The sequence below is a fragment of the Loxodonta africana genome, chromosome 10, assembly GCF_030014295.1.
Source record: "Loxodonta africana isolate mLoxAfr1 chromosome 10, mLoxAfr1.hap2, whole genome shotgun sequence".
Classification (NCBI taxonomy): Eukaryota; Metazoa; Chordata; class Mammalia; order Proboscidea; family Elephantidae; genus Loxodonta; species Loxodonta africana.
Window position 1 is genome coordinate 65,008,463 of NC_087351.1, and position 19,022 is coordinate 65,027,484.

The window sequence follows — 19,022 nt, forward strand, 5'->3', positions numbered from 1 at the left end:
TGCTGTTGTCTCTTCTTCCATTCTTTCTGTACTTACAGATGCATGCCTTTTTTCTTTTTAAAATTTCTTTGCTATCATTTTTAGTGAGGTTTCAGGAGGGAGTAGGATAAGCTTTTATGTCTGACCTGACATGTTTAATTGAAATTCTCTTTATATTCTTCCAAAAATCACAGTTTAAAAATTACTAATTTATGGCATTAGATATATAATTTCAAAGAAGACCTCCCTTGCACTAAAACTCTGTAACAAGTAAATCCAGTTATATTTTAAATGTATTTATCCCTTTAGTAACCCAATTCTGATACTCCCAGAAAACTGTCTATAAACTTTCAACCTATGTAAATAAAATCATGCTATGCTGGAACAAAAGTGATTAAAATAAGTTTAAATTCATTAGCAAATTTACTAAAATAAGATAAAAGGGGAGGAAAAAAACTCTATTTCAAGGCATCTGAGACCTGATTTCAAGACATCCTCAGAAAACAGAAGGTTGCCAGTGGAGTGGAGTGTGGTAACCCCTTAGTCTACCTTGTTTATTTCAACTGCAGTCTTATAAATCAGCTCATGAGTGCGAATAAGCTTCAGAATGGCACTGACAAGGATGAAATGAATTTTACCTTCTTCACTGTCCTAGACAACTACCTTAAGAATAGTAGAAAGCAGGGAAAGGGTAGGAAATCTTGATGTTCCTATCATTAAGCAGAATTTCTTTTTGTTTGAATATAACTCTGATGGGGACTTTTCCATCGAATTAACCTGACTCTGACTCTGTCTTGGAAGAAGTACAACCAGAATGCTCCTTAGAAGCAAAGATGGCAAGACTGCGTCTTACATACTTTGGACATGTTTTAAGGAGGGATCAGTACCTGGAGAAGGACATCGTGCTTGTTAAAGCACAGGGTCAGTGGAAAAGAGGAAAACCCTCAATGAGATGGACTGACACAGTGGCTGCAACAATGGGCTCAAGCATAACAACAATTATAAGGATGGCGCAGGACCAGGCAGTGTTTTGTTCTGTGGTACACAGGGTTGCTATGAGTCGGAACTGACTTGATGGCTCCTAACAACAACAACAACAACCGAAGAAATGATGGCAAACCTCCTTGCAGTGGACCTTAACTTTTTTTTTTTTGAGTTACCTTTAATTCAACCACTCTACTTCCAATAATAGTTCTTGATTTTTATCTGTGGCTATATCACTCTCTCTGCAGTTGTAATGAAGCCAACTTCTACCTGATTATAGGGTGGGATTGAGTTACTAAATCCTCTTTTTGGCTTAAGTTTTCCTAGCCCAAATCAAAGAGATACATTCTCATTTACCAATGGCTCCAGAGAGAACATGCCACCAAACCTAGCTCTTAGGTTCCCAGATATCCAAGCAAAAAACATGCCTCCTGACAGAAGAATTTCAGTATTATGGGAAATAATGTAGAACTCATCAAAAATAAAATCAGGATTAGAGAGAAGCAACTCCTGTAATACGAGCTATGGAGATTGACAAGGATCAGGGTAGCTTGGCAGCCTCTGACAAAATGTTTTTGTTTAAGATGAATTTTACTTTATTCCATCAGCTGGTATTAAGGATGTCACTAAAAAATGAAACAAAACATCATCATATTATTATAGAGATGTTATTGAGGATATAGTTCATGGTATCATGTATTGGTGCCTTATAAAGACTCAAGAAACACATTTATTTGAAACCTCAGTGCCAGTTAAACTGCTTCTCACCTGCAACTGGTTTGTTCTCATCATATCATAAATCTGTAACTGATCAGAATTTTCTTTATATTGGTTGCTAGTTCAGAGAGAAATCTGTGGAAATCTTAATATCCTAATACTCCCTTATAACACAACTCTTTACATTTCTGTAAAACAACAATCACACACAATAACATCTTAACAATTATTTGAATAAAGTTGAGTATAAATAAGTTAATGAGGTAAATAACCTGCCTGACATGTGCTCCACTGTTTAATTTCCTCTGGTAGCAATTAATTGCACAGCTTAAGCTGCTAACTAGCAATTTAAACAATTTTTAGCTTTTCCAGAGTTATGCAACTTTGCAGTACTCTCAGTATCTATAGTTCACAGAGTAAAATACAAACTTAAAACTAGATCTTTTTCTTGTTTTCAATCTTAGTTCGATATAAATTAACTTAATATACTAAGTTAAAAAATGATTTCTTAGGCCTTTCTCCAAACTGCGTGTGTGCTGGGGGTGGGGGATCAAGCAAACAACAATAAAATCATCTAGATATAATTACTCTTAAAATTTGTCCAGAAACTTGATCTATACTTAAAGAGATATAAATTAGTTGGCACTAGGGAAGCATGTGGTAGAATGAGTAAACCCTCTGTTACTATCTGCTATAGCATGGACAAAAGTTTGGATTCTAGACTATAGAATATATACAGATTTAGAAGAATATATACAGATTTAGAATGTATTCATCAAAGAACTCACATGGCTGTATTTTTGATAATTCTTCCTTGGTCCATTTTCTGCCCAATGCCATGCACGACAAATACAATATGGGTAGTCTGTGATGGCTTGTCTTCTAATGTGGCTTCTTCTACATAACCTCTATGAAGTCTGGTCCCACTACTTGATGCTGTAGAAAAATTATGATTCTAAGTTTAATATTTTATTCTGAGAAACAGCAGCATTTTCACAATATGTTGAAAGAAAAAAAGAAGCAAAAGGAATACTGAGAAAAAATTTGAGTGGGGATGGGATATAAAATCTATAAAATAATGTATATTGATTGGCTCTGATATAAAATGCTGAACTTGACATGACACCAAAGCCAGAACTCATAGGGAAAAGATAAGGAAGAAAGGATGAACTGGATACATAAAAATTAAAAACTTCCCCATTAAATAATACTATGAATGAGGGAGGAACACTTCAGAAAAAGAGGGCGAGAATGGGCATAGAACTCAAAGAATGTAATCAATGTCACTAAACTGTACATGTAGAAACTACTGAATTGGTGTATGTTTGGCTGTATAAAAACAATTTAAAAACTACTATGAAACCAAGAAAAAAAATGGCAAACTGGGGAAATTTTTGCAAAACATGACACACAATAAGTTAATCAACTACACATTCAAAGGGAGCTTACTAATCAAAAAATAAAAAGATAACCATTCAAATAGCAATGTAGATTAAAGATATGATCAGACAATTCACAAAATAAAAAATATAACTAATAAACATATAAAAGATATTCAAGTACATTTGTTATCAAAGAAATTAAAATACAAAATGGGATAGTAAAAAAATTATATCAGACATAATAAAAATAAAATTTTTTTGATAATGCTCTCACATTTTCCCCACACACCATCCTCTATCTCTTTTCTTTCAGTCAAACTTCTTTAAAGAGTTGTCTGTTCTAACTGCCTCCATTTCCTCACCCTCTACTTAAGCTTCAACCCATGCCAATCTGGCTTCTGCTCCATCAACACATTTAAAGTCACCAATGACCTCCACATCTGGTGGGAAAATTACAGTATTTTTCTTTCTTGACACTATGAATCGCCATGTTTTATTTTCACATCACTGCTTCAGCTTGACTGCTTTTGTGCTTTTAGAAGTATAAAGGTATTTATTAATCTTGTCAGATCATTCTAAATACATATTTATTGATGAATCCATGTCAACTCAATCAGCTTAATAAAATTTTCATTTAACAGGACAGTAACTGCTAGTAAATTTAATACGTATTTAAAATATACTAAAAATAGAATTTGTATAGTCTATTTTGAATGTATAAGACAAAAGTCAGATTCCCAAAATTTTGACAAACTAAAATAATATACAATGATTACCTTTAGAAAACCCCAGTTTTTGAGTAACTGTTCTTGCAATTTTAGATGTTGTTGCATCACTGTAAAGATACACTTCATCAACACTGTGCCAGTCCACATGGTTTCGACTCAACTTGAAACTATGAATAGCTGTTACAAAAAGGAAAAACTAATTTGAAGGGTTTCAAAACAAATTTCATTTGTGTGGAAAATTACGGTCCACAAATTCTTGAATCAATATTATCTAATTCAACTTAGATTTTTAACTCAGTTCAATAGAAAACTATTTCACTGAAACATATTTATGTGATGCAAGTAATGGATACCAAAAACCAAACCAAACCCAGTGCCGTCGAGTCGATTCCGACTCATAGCGACCCTACAGGACAGAGTAGAACCGCCCTGTACAGTTTCCAAGAAGCGCCTGGTGGACTCGAACTGCCAACCCTTTGGTTAGCAGCTGTAGCACTTAACCACTACGCAGTAAGTAATGGATAGGGACTTTATAAATGATAAACCATGCTACAGGGGATGACAACTTGTAAAAATAACATAGATTGACTAAAATTACCTGTACTTATCTACATGACTGGATGAATTACCATAATTTTAACCTGTAACACATAATTAATATGTGTGCTGATTATTAAAGAACTGCTTTCCTAGGTGATTTGACCATTTCTTAGGTTTAAGGGATATAAACTACTTGATAGTTCTCAATAGCTTCGACACTTAAGTTCCATTCTTCTGTTGATTTTACTAAATATATTGAAATCTTTGTGAAAATTCTGCTCACTTCAAGACAAACTAAGACTTGGAAAAAATTACCTTTAAACTAGGAAGAGAATAATCTAGTTTATTAGAATATAAGGCATTTTTGGAATGCATATTAAAGCCAATTATTACTGGGTATTGCTCACCACAGCAGAAATCCAACCTTGGAAGATGTTTTAATAATACAAAAATAAAAGAACTTTTTTTCTACCATGATATTCAGAACAGTATGGTTATTAATTTCTATTACTGAGGTTGGGGTATGCTTTGTGAAAAGGAGCTCTTAAAAACAAACAAACAAACAAACCTATATACTTAGGAATACATAAGCTCCTTGAGGTCAGGGGCTGTGTCTTAATCATTTTTCTATCCCTAGCACCAAGCACAATACACCAGCACAATGCCTAGCAAACAGCATAGCATTCAATAATAATGTTTGTGGAAGCAATTAATTGAGACAATGCCATCCACCAGTTCATAATTTGTTTGTTTTTGTATTCTGAATGCTTTTAACTTCTCTTCTATACCTCTTATACAGGTTAGAAAAACTCACATACCCATCTTCAGAAAACCAGGCATCTTCTAATCACTATGCCTGATTCATTTTCCTAAAATCCTCTTATGGCAAATATTACCCTCCCCCTCTTTTTATCTAAAGATAGAGATACAAAGTGACTTCTCCCAAAGTTAGTTACTGGCAGAACTATACCACAGTCTAACTTTTCTGATATGAAAATGAATAAACTTTCCTCTAGAAAATTAAAAAACAGGTTGAAAATAACCTCAAGGTATATACATAAAAGGATATGGCTCTAGTCAAGATCTAAGACCACTGAAACATTTTTATCTAAACTTAGTACACAGAGAAGTAAACCCTCTATGGGAAAAATGTACTACTTTTTAGTTATACTACAAATGTAATTTCAAAAATTTATGAAAAATCAACTCAAATTTTACTAACCTGCAGGGTACAGTACTAACACTGAACATAAGACCAAGAAGCAATTAACATAACAAACATTAGTAATATCTAAGTTCCAAAGAAAGCAATGTACAAACTCAGCTTTTTAAAAATGAACTTTTCATAAATTTTTAAATCTTTTCCAAGAGTTTAAAATTACTTTTCTAATTTCCTGTCTGATGCACGACACTGTTTTTATTTTAAACCAGTTTCTAAACCACATTTTGGTTAAAATACTTTTGAGCAACATACATTTAATTGTTGCTGAACTACAATTAGTTCACTGAAACTATACGACCAAGATATTTAGAGAGGAGCCAACGAAATTTTGTTCTTCCCTAAATCGCCCACTACAATATATACTGTTTAAGGTTCATCATTTTAACATTGGCTATGTACAATATTTATAAATGTTTATACACAGTTATAGTTAAGTAAAGCGAAGCAAAATAGCATAATGGATATATTAAAAAAACTAATTTCTATGACTTAAACACAGTCTTTCAACACATTTCATAGCAAAATAACTGCTATACTTAGAAATACGACTACATGGAGAACTAAAACTACAATTACTGTACCTTGGTAACGCTTTCTTTTAAGACCTGTCGCATCTGTACTCTCCTTATATCCTCTCCATTTGAACAGAGAAGGGAGGGAGAAGGGAGGGAGGTGGTAGACAACTAAGAGAGCAAAAACACTGAGCTTCAAAGTAATTTTTAAATGAGGTTTGTCATTTTGCCTTTTTGTTGCAGTATTAACTTTAAAAACGAGTTGTATTTGACAAACATTATTCTAAATGCTTTATTTATATAATTTCTAATTAAAAACCAGTAAGCAAAACATTTTTTAGCAAAATTCTTTTTTGTAGTAAAACATTTTTAATGTTTATCAAATATATGCTCTACTTTTACTGAAAGAAAAAAAGGCAAATGATATCTAAATTTATCAGTTAAAGATTGATTATCACATTTAATGTCTTTACACAGATTAAAACAAAAACATAGCAGTTTTGAGCACTTAAGAGATTTATAAACCCTATTTTCACAAAAATAAGGTTATTTACTCTCACCAAATTTAGGACTACAACATAGTCGACATCTGATGTACCAATCAAAAATGCAATAAACATTTTAAACACCTAATACATCTTTCCTGAGACGATACCACAGCATACATTCTTCTAGATGATTTTTTATTACTGATGTATAATGGAGCCTTTCCCAAAGAAATGAAATATTCTTCTAACAACTCTGTTCAAGTTGTTAAAAGACTTTTAAAAATGAAATTTCAACTAAAAAAAAAAAAAAATGGCAAGTTCTACTGTTAACTGAAGATCTATTAATGATAAAATAATGGAAAAAATGTCATTGGTAAAAATGTATGCTATGACATCTTTTAAGCATGAAACAGACAACGTAAAAGCCAGGCATAGACTTGGTATTTGGCAAATCAGTAGATAACCTTAAAGTCAACATTTTGTCTGTCAAATTTTACTAGTTATACATCAATAAATTTCTTTACAATTTTAAGTAAGGACCTATTTAAAAATCTACTTGAAATACATCCTTACAAGTCAATTTTCCAATGAACTATAGAATAGAAGCTTTATGGTTTAGTTTAAATTTACATTCTAATATGTTTGATTTTCATCCTCACTCCCTTCTATGTGAATGTGACATTCAAAGGTTAAATGCTGCTCGAATACGAAGAGTTAATTCCTACTGTACGGTACCAGAGATATAACAAATCTTTTGCATATATATGAATGATATGCAAAGATTTGTGTAATAAAGTGATTTGAAAATGCTTACAAGGCACTCTAAAATACCTATACGTAATCAGACAGCTATAAAAGACTATAGGCTATGACTAAAAGCTGAGTTTTTACATCAGGATTATAAAAACATTTCAATGCCACAGAGAGGTGGAAAATAACAACTGAAGCAATTTTCTTCACTGAAAATGTTTCTTCTTTCATGTGCCTTCTGGTCAGTTACTGAGGAGTAGGTCTACTATTTAAATTAAACATTTTTAAACAAAGAATTCATTAGGAAAAAGCTGCTAACGTATCAAAGTAGATCAAACTGGCACAGACTTGAAATTTTACCACCCAAAGAAGCAAAAACTAGGTTTTGACAATCTAGTAGGTTTTGTCAATCCGTATGGACTGATTCTACATTTACTAAAAAAAAAAAAAAAAAAAAAACACTAACGGGAAACATATGGACCATTTGACCACATTTTAAAGTTATGCACACACTTCCAGAAAGCTAGTGAAGTTACAAAAATGAGAGGTTTTTCTTTCTAAAGGCATAGTATAATTTAAGGATTAAAAAAGACAAACACCCAATATACTAAAAACAGAGAAGCATGTTTACTTAGACATTTTCACAAAATTAAATAGACACGGTTCTTTAACTTCTTTTGAAATTTAATTCTTATTTTCACTGGAAAGTTATTTATTTATTACGCATCCTGTAGCACGGTTAGAGAGCTTAAATTTAAGGAATTCTTAATCCAAACCACAGAATTAGGGATATTATTATAACTATAGCAGAGAAAAAAAAGTGCTACTATTCGTCAAATAGGGAACGCTGTTAAAGGAAATTTAAGTGCTAGAAAGCATTATTTAGTTTTTCTTTTTTAAGCTTTAGTTACCCAGTGCTATCTAGTCGATTCTGACTCATAGTGACCCTATAGCTTTAGTTAGAAATTCTTATATAGTATGCACAAAAGTACACATGAATTCAAAATGCAACCGAAATGCTAATTTGTTAAATGCTAATATTAAGATATACTTTTATGTATTAAAGTCTTACACAGTTATATTCACTGTAATTATTGATATGGTTGGATTTAGGTCTATCATTTTCCCATTTATTTTTTCTTTGTCCCATCTGTTTTTTGCTCCTCTGTTCTTTCTTTCCTATTTCTTCCACAAAATTGCCTAGCACAGTACTCTTTGCACATGGAAACATTACAAATCTTCTGACAATAGGAAGAGACAAGGCTTCATTATATACATGTGAAAAAATTTAGGTGGAAAAGGTATTTTCCTTCTCAAACTAATGAAATGTGAAATTTCAGAAGCGTGGAGGTAAAAAGCAAAATAATCAAAAGATTTATATTTTTCATCTTTACACATGTGGTAAGTTTGAGTTGTTTTCTTGATAATGGTGGCTTGTTAGACTGTAAAAATTCTTTCCTAAGGCCAGTTATAATTTTCAAATGTACAGCAAAATTCCCCATAATCTTCGAAATTAAATGTCACATCTCAACACGTAAATGTATATTCAAAATATTCCATAACAAATATAATGTCTGTAAATCTTTAACAATATATACTGAATTAAATTTATACTCTTTATTAATAATAAAACATACTCATGCTTTACCTAATGCTGTAATACTTAAAAATTTTTTTCTTCTAATGAACCTCAATGAATCAATCATAATTTTGAAAAAATACAATGCAAAAGCACTTTAATAATTTGACAATTTTTTGTTATTACTAATTAAAATTTTACCACCCTTAAAAAAAAAAAAGTAAAGCTAATAAAAAATGTAATTATTGTAATACCCTACAACTGACACACACATACACAAAGACATACTAAAAAGATCTACTCACACAAATAAACCATGTTCTTACCAAAACCAAAACCAAACACGCTGCCATGGAGTTGATTCTGACTCACAGTGACCCCACAGGACAGAACAGAACTGCCCCACAGGGTTTCCAAGGAATGGCTGGTGGATTAGAGCTGTCTATCTTTTGGTTAGCAGCTGAGCTCTTAACTACTGTGCCACCAGGGCTCCTATGTTCTTACATCAGACTTATTTAAGAAACTGGCTCATAAAATTAGGATACTTTGAACAAAATATAAGTATTCTGCTATGGCTAACATTTAGGTAGGGAGCAGAAGTAACAAAGACACATGAAATTCTAATTTTGTTTTTGTAATAGAAACAAGATTCCAAGCAGATAAGATCTAGAGATGAAAAAGCTGATGACTAACCTCCACAGGATGAATTAGCAAGCAGGAAAAAGTGTTTTGAACACAGTGTCAGAAAGGGGAACAATCTACTTATATTTTTAACACTCATTCTTTTTCTTCTCCAAGCTCCTGGATTTTTTTCATACATTAATTAACAGTAAAGAATTGGAGTGGCTAAACTGGGTTTGTTAAAGTGAACTGTCATTTTTGAGGCAGAAGACTTAAAGAGAAGAAATAGAAGGGGAAAAAATTCAGAGATCAATTTTCTCAAATAGCAATGAAATTAATTCACAATAAAAAATCTTTTGAGACTATTCTGGTAGTGGTGATGAGAGGTTACAAAATACTTCCGTTACTAACAAAAGATCAGGGATATATCAAATTTGCTATAAGAACAAAGTATTATTTCTATCGTAATCTAAAGGAATGAAGATTTGGCAGTTATATACAACTTTTCTTTATATATTGATATATAAGAAACTTCAGTTTGAATTTCACAGTGAAATAATACTTGACTGTACAGATTAAAGAAATTAGATAGTATATTAAATATTCCTAGAATACAGTATCTGGCACATAACAGACAACTATTATTATACAAACCTGTTAAATTTAATTGCCAATTCATATAGAAACCACAACTTTCCTCAGTTACATAAATTTTTAATGAACCTGATATGAAAGATATTTTAATTTGGTATAAGTTAAACTATACAGTTTCCTTGCTTGTGACAAATGTGTATATACATTTGTACAGAGAGAGAGAAGGCTGGAAGAGAGAAAAGACTTGGGACGTAGCTACTAATAAGAAAAAAAACAAAAAAAAAACCAACCAGTCTATAGATTATTCCTCTGCCATTAATTATGTTATACTGTAAAAACTGTGAGAGCTGGAACTTGATGGGATTGCCTTTTTTTTCTGGGTCTTACAAGTTTTCCATCTTTGTCAGGGTGCAGTCTTACCACTTTTCTATCGCTCGTTTTAGTGGAAACTATTCTGAGTTTCCCTTCTCTGATAGGTTTCTGCCTTACACAGGTTCCAGGTTTCACAGGTGTTTACTGTATAAACAATTACTTTCAACTACATAATTCATTTTTTCAAGCTACATTCTGTGGATTACTTGATCAATGTTATTTTTTTCTGTTTGAGATATTTTATAAGAAGAAAAAAATAATTTGTATTTTAATTCACTAAACTCAGCAGAACTTGCCAAGAAACCTCCCAAAAAAGGCAAGCATGGATGAAGAAACACTTAAAAATATATATTTTTAGAGAAATCTATAAATTGTAATCTATCTGCACTGTTATACTCACCAGAATAGTTGATCCCACTGCCTGCAGTAAATGGAACAACAGAAGCGTTTTTAACTTGACCATACATTTTGAATTTTACACAAGATTCAGAAAACATGGCCATCTTGGCTATTATTAAAATGTTTTTAACTACTGCAAACATATTCAAATGCTGAATAAGGAAATGTAAGGAACAGATTGTTTCAAACTAGACACTGATGGGGTTATCAGTATGGAGACAGGTAAGAGGCACTTATGCAAAGGTAACTGAAGGTTTTTTTTTTAGTTTCAGGAAAAGAATCAACATTAAAATATTAATTGTTGTTCTATTAGAGTGGCAAGGGATTTTTTTTTATAAGTTCAATTTGCTTTGATAACTGTAGAAACTACTAAAAAGGACTAGTTTGGGACTATATTATAATAATTTAAACATTTATAGCAGATTGTGTTAGTGTCATGCCACTGAACATATATCTTACTTAATAAAAATTGAAAAAATTTGCTTCAGAAATTCATAGTAGTTTATTACTCTAATTCTAAAATAATAATCAAAATGTTAAAAAAAATCAGTTGTATGAATTGTAACCTTTCTGAATTACTGTATCAAACTTAGAAACTACTTTAAACATTACCAAAATGCTTGGTTTAAAGAATGCATTAATCGGTCTTACCCTCTTTTCCATCTATGGGTTTTGACACTTCAATATCAAAATTTTCCTGCATCTGCTGACCCCTAAAACAGCTGAGATGTTCTTGCTCAATTAAATTACTTTCTTCTTCTTCTAGAGGTTGCCAAGTACCATCAATAAACCACTGTCCACGCATTACTGGTATTTTATCAGCCTCTGAAAAAAAGAAATCACAGGATTATACATTTTTACAATACAAAGACACATGGTAATTACATTTTTATATTTTGCTACTGCTATGGCAAAAACAGACTTTTATGAAACACAGAATCATTTTAAAGTTTTAAAATGCAGAGTTTAAGCCAGATTATATAATTTTACTTATATTAAATAAAAATACAAAAAAATTACTTTGGCATTAACAAGGTCAATGAACAGTTACCTATGTGACGGAGGTCCTGAGTATCCAAAATTAGTAGGATAAGGGGTTAAGTTTCATGCAAGGCTCTAGTGATAGTTCCAACACCTTGGAAGATACTAATATTATAAAATCCCAGAAGTAGAAATAGTGTGTGTTGTAGTAGTGTGTTGCACGTTTTAGGGATACCTTGGGGATTATGAGTTTCCAGTTAACACATGGCAATAGCTGAAACCTTTAGTTATACTGCAGTGACCTCAGTCATTTTAGGAAAAACTGAGAAAAATTTCCTTGAATAACTTAACATACCCTTGACTAACATTGTTCCTATAAGCCCAATTAGCTCTGTATTTATTTAAAATAAATCACAAATGTCAGCTAAGCCATCTCAAATCCTTTAAAAAATTATTTTAAGTCAAGCAAAAATAAATCAAAATGGAAATAATGAAACCCTAAAAGTAAAAAGAGCAAGATGAAATGAACGCCCTAGTCAAGCTGACACATAACATTAACCATCACAGCAGGTAACCAAGAAATGATTCTCTTATTCCTCGTAGCTGTGTGTCACAGTGGAGGGACGAGGGCTCTTTCTGAATTATAAAGCCAAAAAGTAGGTGACTTCCTTGGCATCTCTGTACTTGTAAACTTTGACTTTCCTGTACCAGGTCACAAAAAAGCTGTTAAGCATTAATAGGAAAGGGCTAGATATTTTAGTATTTTGGTAACTATCTTTAAATTTGCTTCCAAAAACAGAACATTAGATTCAGCAAAACTAAAATTTTCATTTAAATGCTTGACATGTAATACACACTAGAATAAAATGCATTTTATAGAAATACAAAGTTTCAGTTATTCAGATGCAATTCCTTTGCTTGATGCCCTGATTAAAATTAGTCTAATACAGTAATACCTTGGTTATCCAAATGTAGTATTCTAAATAATTACGGCTTCTCAAAAGTTGAACATCCAACTGTGGAGTTCACATTAACTTTGTCCAAAGAATTTGTCTTTGCCCTTGGTTTTTAATCTCTAAAAAATAATCCTTGGAATTTAAGTGTCTCTGATAAGGACTCCATACTACACCTGGCTAACAGGTTATGCCAATGAGGTAATGAGGTGACTCTAGGGTGAGGACTGGCGAGGCCAGAAAGACCTACTGTGTGAGACCTCATAATCACCTAGTGATATCAACCAATCTCAGGGAAGAGGGGCTGGAGTTTGTATTATATAATGAGACCTACAATAAAAGCTCTGGACACTGAGGCTCCATGGGCTTCCTTGTTGGTGAAAGACATTGATGCACGTGGGAGGGTAGTGTGTCCCTTTCTGAGATGTAGAAGCTGTGCTGGGAAACTCCCCGGATCTTACTCTATGCATCTCTTCTTTATGCTGATCCTGCTTTGCATCCTTTCCAATAAAGCTATAATCACAAAGTGCATTCTGTGAGTTCTGTGAGTTGTTCTAGTGAATTATTGACTCTGAGATAGTAGTGAGAACTAGCACATCAGAAGGGGTGGGGGGCGGGGGGAGGAGGGTTGGGAGCCCCTTAGCTTACAGCTGGTATCCTGAAGGAGTAGATAGAACCGTTGAAGTTATAGCCATCAGGTCAAAAGTAAGGGAGCTCAGGGGGGAACCCCCAAGCTTGTGGCTGGCACCTGAAGGGGGCATGGGAAAACTCTGAATTTGTAGCCAGCAGGTCAGAAGTGAGGGTGTCACATGGATCCCAAACTTTTGGCTGGCATTGAAGTCTCAGACCTACTTGGCAGTCTGGAGGACTGTGTCCCTTTAACTTGTGAGATCTGACCTAACTCCAGATGGACAGGGTCAGAAGAACAACTGCTGCATGGGCAGCTGGTATCAGAAATGAACAGTGAAGTGTAAAGTGGGAATTTGTCATACGCTTGTAGTAGGTATCAGGAAAAAGTAAATTTGATATTTATTTCCACACACCAACCTTTAAAGCACAGAAAATTTCCTAAAGTATCTAACATTGTCCCTGGTAAACAGAATATATACTAAATATAATTTTACATTTCACGTCTAACTGCAGGGTTCTCATTAACTTTGTACAAAGAATTTGGTCTTCACCCTTGGTTTTTTTTATCTCTTAAAAAAAAAAAACCTTGGAATTTAAGTGTCTTTGATAAGTGAACTTCGCTGTAGAAGCTACAGATGATACAGCATAGGACTGAATGGGCTCTGAGCATAGAAGATACACTAAACACTAAGTCTCTAAAATCAACTTGGCTTTCTAGTTGGCTTTCTAGCATCGCTGTCAGTTTAGTTCAACATGAATGGAACTTTGTAAAATTGTTATATCAAAGCTGTTGAAAACAGCTCTTTTCTCAAGTGATTTTCTCACCATACATAAAAGCATCTTCTATGGTAATTATGCTTTTTGCATGTTATTAACATCCATAATTTTCAACACATTTTATTTGTTTTTCTTCATTAAAACTAAAACCCGTTGCCGTCGACTCAATCCTGACTTATAGTGACCCTGTAGGACAGAGGACAACTGCTCCATGGAGTTTCCAAGGACTGCCTTGTGGATTTGAACTGCCGACCTTTTGATGAGCAGCCGTAGCTCTTAACCACTACGCCGCCAGGGTTTCCTATTCTATATTACTAACATAATATACCTATCAATCTGCTTACCAAAACATCTACCTCATTTTCTATTATTTTCCATTCTTATTATTTGTATAAATAATAGGTGAAATAGTCTCTATAGCGTTAGTCATTTATACTAGTGTAATCTGCACAAATTCTTATCATCAGAAGACGGTGACAAAACTTCTTCATATATATCACTAAGCTCTGCTTGACTTTCAACAGAATTGTTTGCATGCTGTTCATCAGACTGAAAATCTTGGACTGCCTGAATGTAAAAAAGGTAAATTTGAAACACTTGATAGAGAAATGCATTAAGAATTTAAACGTGATATAAACTGTAAAAATAATGAGTTAGATTGGGAGAACTTATTTTCCACGCATACAGCCTTTAAAAAAAAATACCTTCTACAAACCAAATAAAAAAATACAGCAACTAAATTAAAAATATGGGCAAAGGATTCTGTGTAACTTATCAATTTATTGCCTCTCAGCTCCAAATCTACCCTTCCCTAAACGCTCTACACAAAGGTATGCCTCCCTTAGCAGCTGGCCTAATATTAGGCTTTGCCAGCAGAGGGCACTGGAAGGACACTCGGAAAAGAAGGGGGTTTCTCTTCTGGGTCCCAATGCACTCACTCAACTCACTGGGCTCCCACAGAGGGTGCTCCTGTTAGGCGCCTAGCAGCTAACAGCAGTGACACTTCCCATGGGCATTCCCCTGTCATTCCCTCTCCCCCAGGCAGTTTCACAATGGAATGCCACCTGCTAGGCATCTCCCATTGGACTACTTGTCGGGCACCCTTCTAGCAGCCTGCAGTGAGTTCTGAGGCTAGGTACCTCCCTGTATAAGACTCCCCCCAGCACGCCAGAGAGCAGAATTACAGCAACTTCTACTGGTTCAGCACCTCTGGGAACCACTGCCGTACGCTCCCTCCAGTCAGGTCTGAATCTCACCCCTTGCAAAGAATAGGCTCTTCCTTGGGTGCTCTATCTCAGTCCCAAGGAGCAGTGGCTGCTACCTATATCTGCTATTTCTGTATTCTTGACAGAGTTCTCTTTGCTCTGTTACATCACACCTCTGTCAATAATTCTTTATATTAAACTTTCTCTGCTGAAATTATTGTGTGGTTTCTGTTTCATGACTGGGTGCTAATATACAAAGACTTTCAAAGAAGAGGAAACCCAAATAGGTAATACACTTATAAAACATGCTTAGATTGACTGGTAACGAGGGAGATGGATGAAATTTGAAACAGTTCCATCCTAGCTTTATACTTAAACTGTGGAATCTCTTTTGTACAAGGAGGTATATATAAAAATGTTTATTACAGCAACGTTTATAGTATCAAAAATTTGCAAATAATCTAAATGTCCAAAAATGAAAACAAAGTGTAGCATATACACGCAATGGAATACTACTATATATAAATATACAGTGAAAATAAATAGATGGAGTTACATGTGCCATCATGGATAAATCTCAAAAACCTAACACTGAACCAAAAAGCAAGTTGCAGAATACAAACAGAATGGCACTGTTTATATAAAGTTAAAACAAGTAATGATAAAAAAAATGCCACTGTCACTTATTGATACATATACATATGTTCTGACAATCTAAAAAATACATGGGGATAAACATCAAGTTTAGGATGATTTTGATTCTATCTCTAATGTTTAATTTTTTAAGCTAGGTGGGGGGTCCTGAGTGTCAGTTATGTTACCTATGCCTTTTACATGCTTGAAATATTTCAAATACAAAATCAATAATTAAAAATAAGCAACTGGTAGTTCTCAGAAGGTGGGTGATAATAATATACTATGTAGAAAATTAATAAATGTTTAATTGGCAAATGGAATTAATTAACAGTAGAAAATGAGGAACTAGATATCAAAATGTTACCTTTCATTTGAATACCTGAACACTTGCTCATTGACCAGGCAGAAACTAACCTGGAGGGATTATGTAGGACAAACGCAATTAAACAATCACTATGTCAATCATCATTTAGCTTGGTTGCAATACCTTAACTGCAGAATTGGGTTAGTAGTTAGCAATCACACAGAATTCTACTGTATCAGAGAAATACTTATACCTCATAATATACCTGGGATCACCTTTAAAATAACAATTACACTAAGAAAACTAAACTACGCTCAGGAAAGAGTTACTATCAATAATACCTGTCACTGATCAAGTTCCTATTTTATAGGGGTGAGAAAGTATGGACAATATACTTTATACCCTCAATAGTTTGCTTCTTTTGATTAAAGAGTCAAGGATGTAAGGGTTTTTAAGCCTGTATATATTTCTTAGTTCTTAAGCAATATAGCTAAAAAATTGATTTACTGTCCTGAAAAGCTTTTATTACATGATCCTTTCAGGAATTCATATTACATTCTCATCCTTTTCTCAAATTTTAATTAACAGGCATATTTTAGATTTTGTTAGCAATCCCTTTCATTTCAAAAGGAAGAACAAGCTTTAAGTGACAGGTCCTTTTGTCCTAAGTCTTCCAACTTTAATATTCTGGTGGATCTAGGCAATGCAGAATTTCACGTAGTGATTAAGTGCTATCCAAGTGCTATACCAAGAGGTCGGCAGTTCAAATCTGCCAGGCGCTCCTTGGAAACTCTGTGGGGCAGTTCTACTCTGTCCTATAGGGTTGCTATGAGTTGGAATCGACTCGAAGGCAGTGGGTTTGGTTTTGGTTCTATTAGGAAAAGAGTTCTCTTTAGGTAATTGGCTAGTCAAAAAATGTTCTGTATCATTTTGATAGAGGAGTCTGTAGCAGAACCCTGATCAAAAGGGGGAAAACGCAGAACAGAATTTCAAATTTTCATGGACTCTGACTTTCTGGAGTCTGGATGAACCCCTGAAACTACTGCCCAAGATTATCTTTAAACCTTAAGCCAAAAATGTTCCCGAATCTTCTTAAAACCATAACAATTGTTTAGCCTAATTAGTAAAGAATGTCTACCTTGAGCATTATACTCTTTTAAGGAATATCTGTTGTTGTTAGGTGCCCTCGAGTGGGTTCTGACTTATAACCATCCTATATACAACAGAACGAAACAGTATCTGATCCTGTGCGATCCTCACAATTATTGCTGGGTTTGAGCACAGTGTGTCAATCCATTTCTTCGAGGGTCTTCCTCTTTTTTGATGACCTTCTACCTTACCAAGCATGATGTCCTTCTCAGGGACTGGTCCCTCCTGATAGCATGTCCAAAGTATGTAAGATGAAGTCTCGCCATCTTCCCTTCTAAGGAGCATTTTGGCTGTACTTCTTCCAAGACATATTTGTTCATTCTTCTAGCAGTCCATGATATAGTCAATATTCTTTGCCAATGCCATAACTCAAAGGCATCAATTCTTCTTCAGTCCTCCTTATTCATTGCCCAGCTTTGCCAAGCACAGTAGGCAACTGAAAACACCATGGCTTGGATCAGGTGCACTTTAGTCCTGAAAGTAATATCTTTGCTTTTTAACACTTGAAAAATGTCTTTTGCAGCAGGTTTGCCCAAAGCAACACATCATTTGATTTCTTGACTGCTGCTTCCATGGATGTTGACTGTGGATCCAAGTAAAATGAAATCCTTGACAACTTCAATCTTTTCTCCATTTATCATGATGTTGCTTATCGGTCCAGTTGTAAGGATTTTTGTTTTCTTTATGTGAAGGTGTAGTCCATATTGAAGGCTGTAGTCTTTGATCTTCATCAGTAAGTGCTTCAAGTCCTCTTGGCTTTTAGCAAGTCAGGTTGTGTCATCTGCATATTACAGGTTGTTAAGGAGTCTTACTCCAATCCTAATGCCATGTTCTTCTTCATATAGCCCAATTTCTTGGATTATTTGCTCATTATACAGATTGAATAAGTACGGTAAAATGACACATCCCTGACACACACCTTTCCTGACTTTAAACCACACATATTTCCTTGTTCTGTTCAAATGACTGTCTCTTGGTCTATGTACAGGCTCTGCATGAACACAATTAAGTGTCCTGGAATTCCCATTCTTCACAATTTTATCCATAATTTGTTATGGTCCACACAGTTGAATGCCTTTGCATAGTCAATAAAACACAGGTAAACATCTTTCTGGTATTCTCTGTTTTTAGCCAAGATCCATCTGACATCAGCAACGATACCCCTCATTCCACATCCTCTTCTGAATCCAGCTTACAATTTCTGGAAGTTCCCTGTTGATGATGTACTGCTACAACCATTTTTGAATTATCTTCAGCAAAATCTTACCCGTGTATGATATTAATGATACTGTTCAGTAGTAATTCTACATTCCATTGTATCACCTTTCTTTGGAATGGGCACAGAATGGATCTCTTCCAGTTGGTTGGCCAGGTAGAAATATCTATATGGGATCAAACTGACAACAGCAACTCAAAATATTAGGCAGGAACCTTAGGGGGCAGTGAGTTTATGTTAATGGGGGAGGTGCAACTCAGAAAAGGAAGGTGAAAGTGGCTGTACAACTTGAAGAATATAATCA

The 19,022-nt window shown here is 34.1% G+C and overlaps 1 protein-coding gene across 8 annotated transcripts in view; it reads right to left on the reverse strand.

Annotated features, from left to right (window-relative positions):
• The window catches only part of DDHD1 (DDHD domain containing 1), a 105,496-nt gene that overhangs the window by 62,709 nt on the left and 23,765 nt on the right, over positions 1–19,022 (reverse strand). For 2 of the 8 annotated variants that reach the window (XM_023546167.2, XM_023546169.2), the window contains exons 2-6: positions 11,519–11,692; positions 10,869–10,889; positions 6,134–6,235; positions 3,839–3,967; positions 2,469–2,616 (exon numbers count right to left, since the gene is read on the reverse strand). In XM_023546167.2, coding sequence (XP_023401935.1) covers positions 2,469–2,616; positions 3,839–3,967; positions 6,134–6,235; positions 10,869–10,889; positions 11,519–11,692 — 574 coding nt within the window. The remainder of the gene's footprint in view (positions 1–2,468; positions 2,617–3,838; positions 3,968–6,133; positions 6,236–10,868; positions 10,890–11,518; positions 11,693–19,022) is intronic. The other 6 variants (XM_023546171.2, XM_003408631.4, XM_003408629.4 and 3 more) reach the window with 4 other exon arrangements.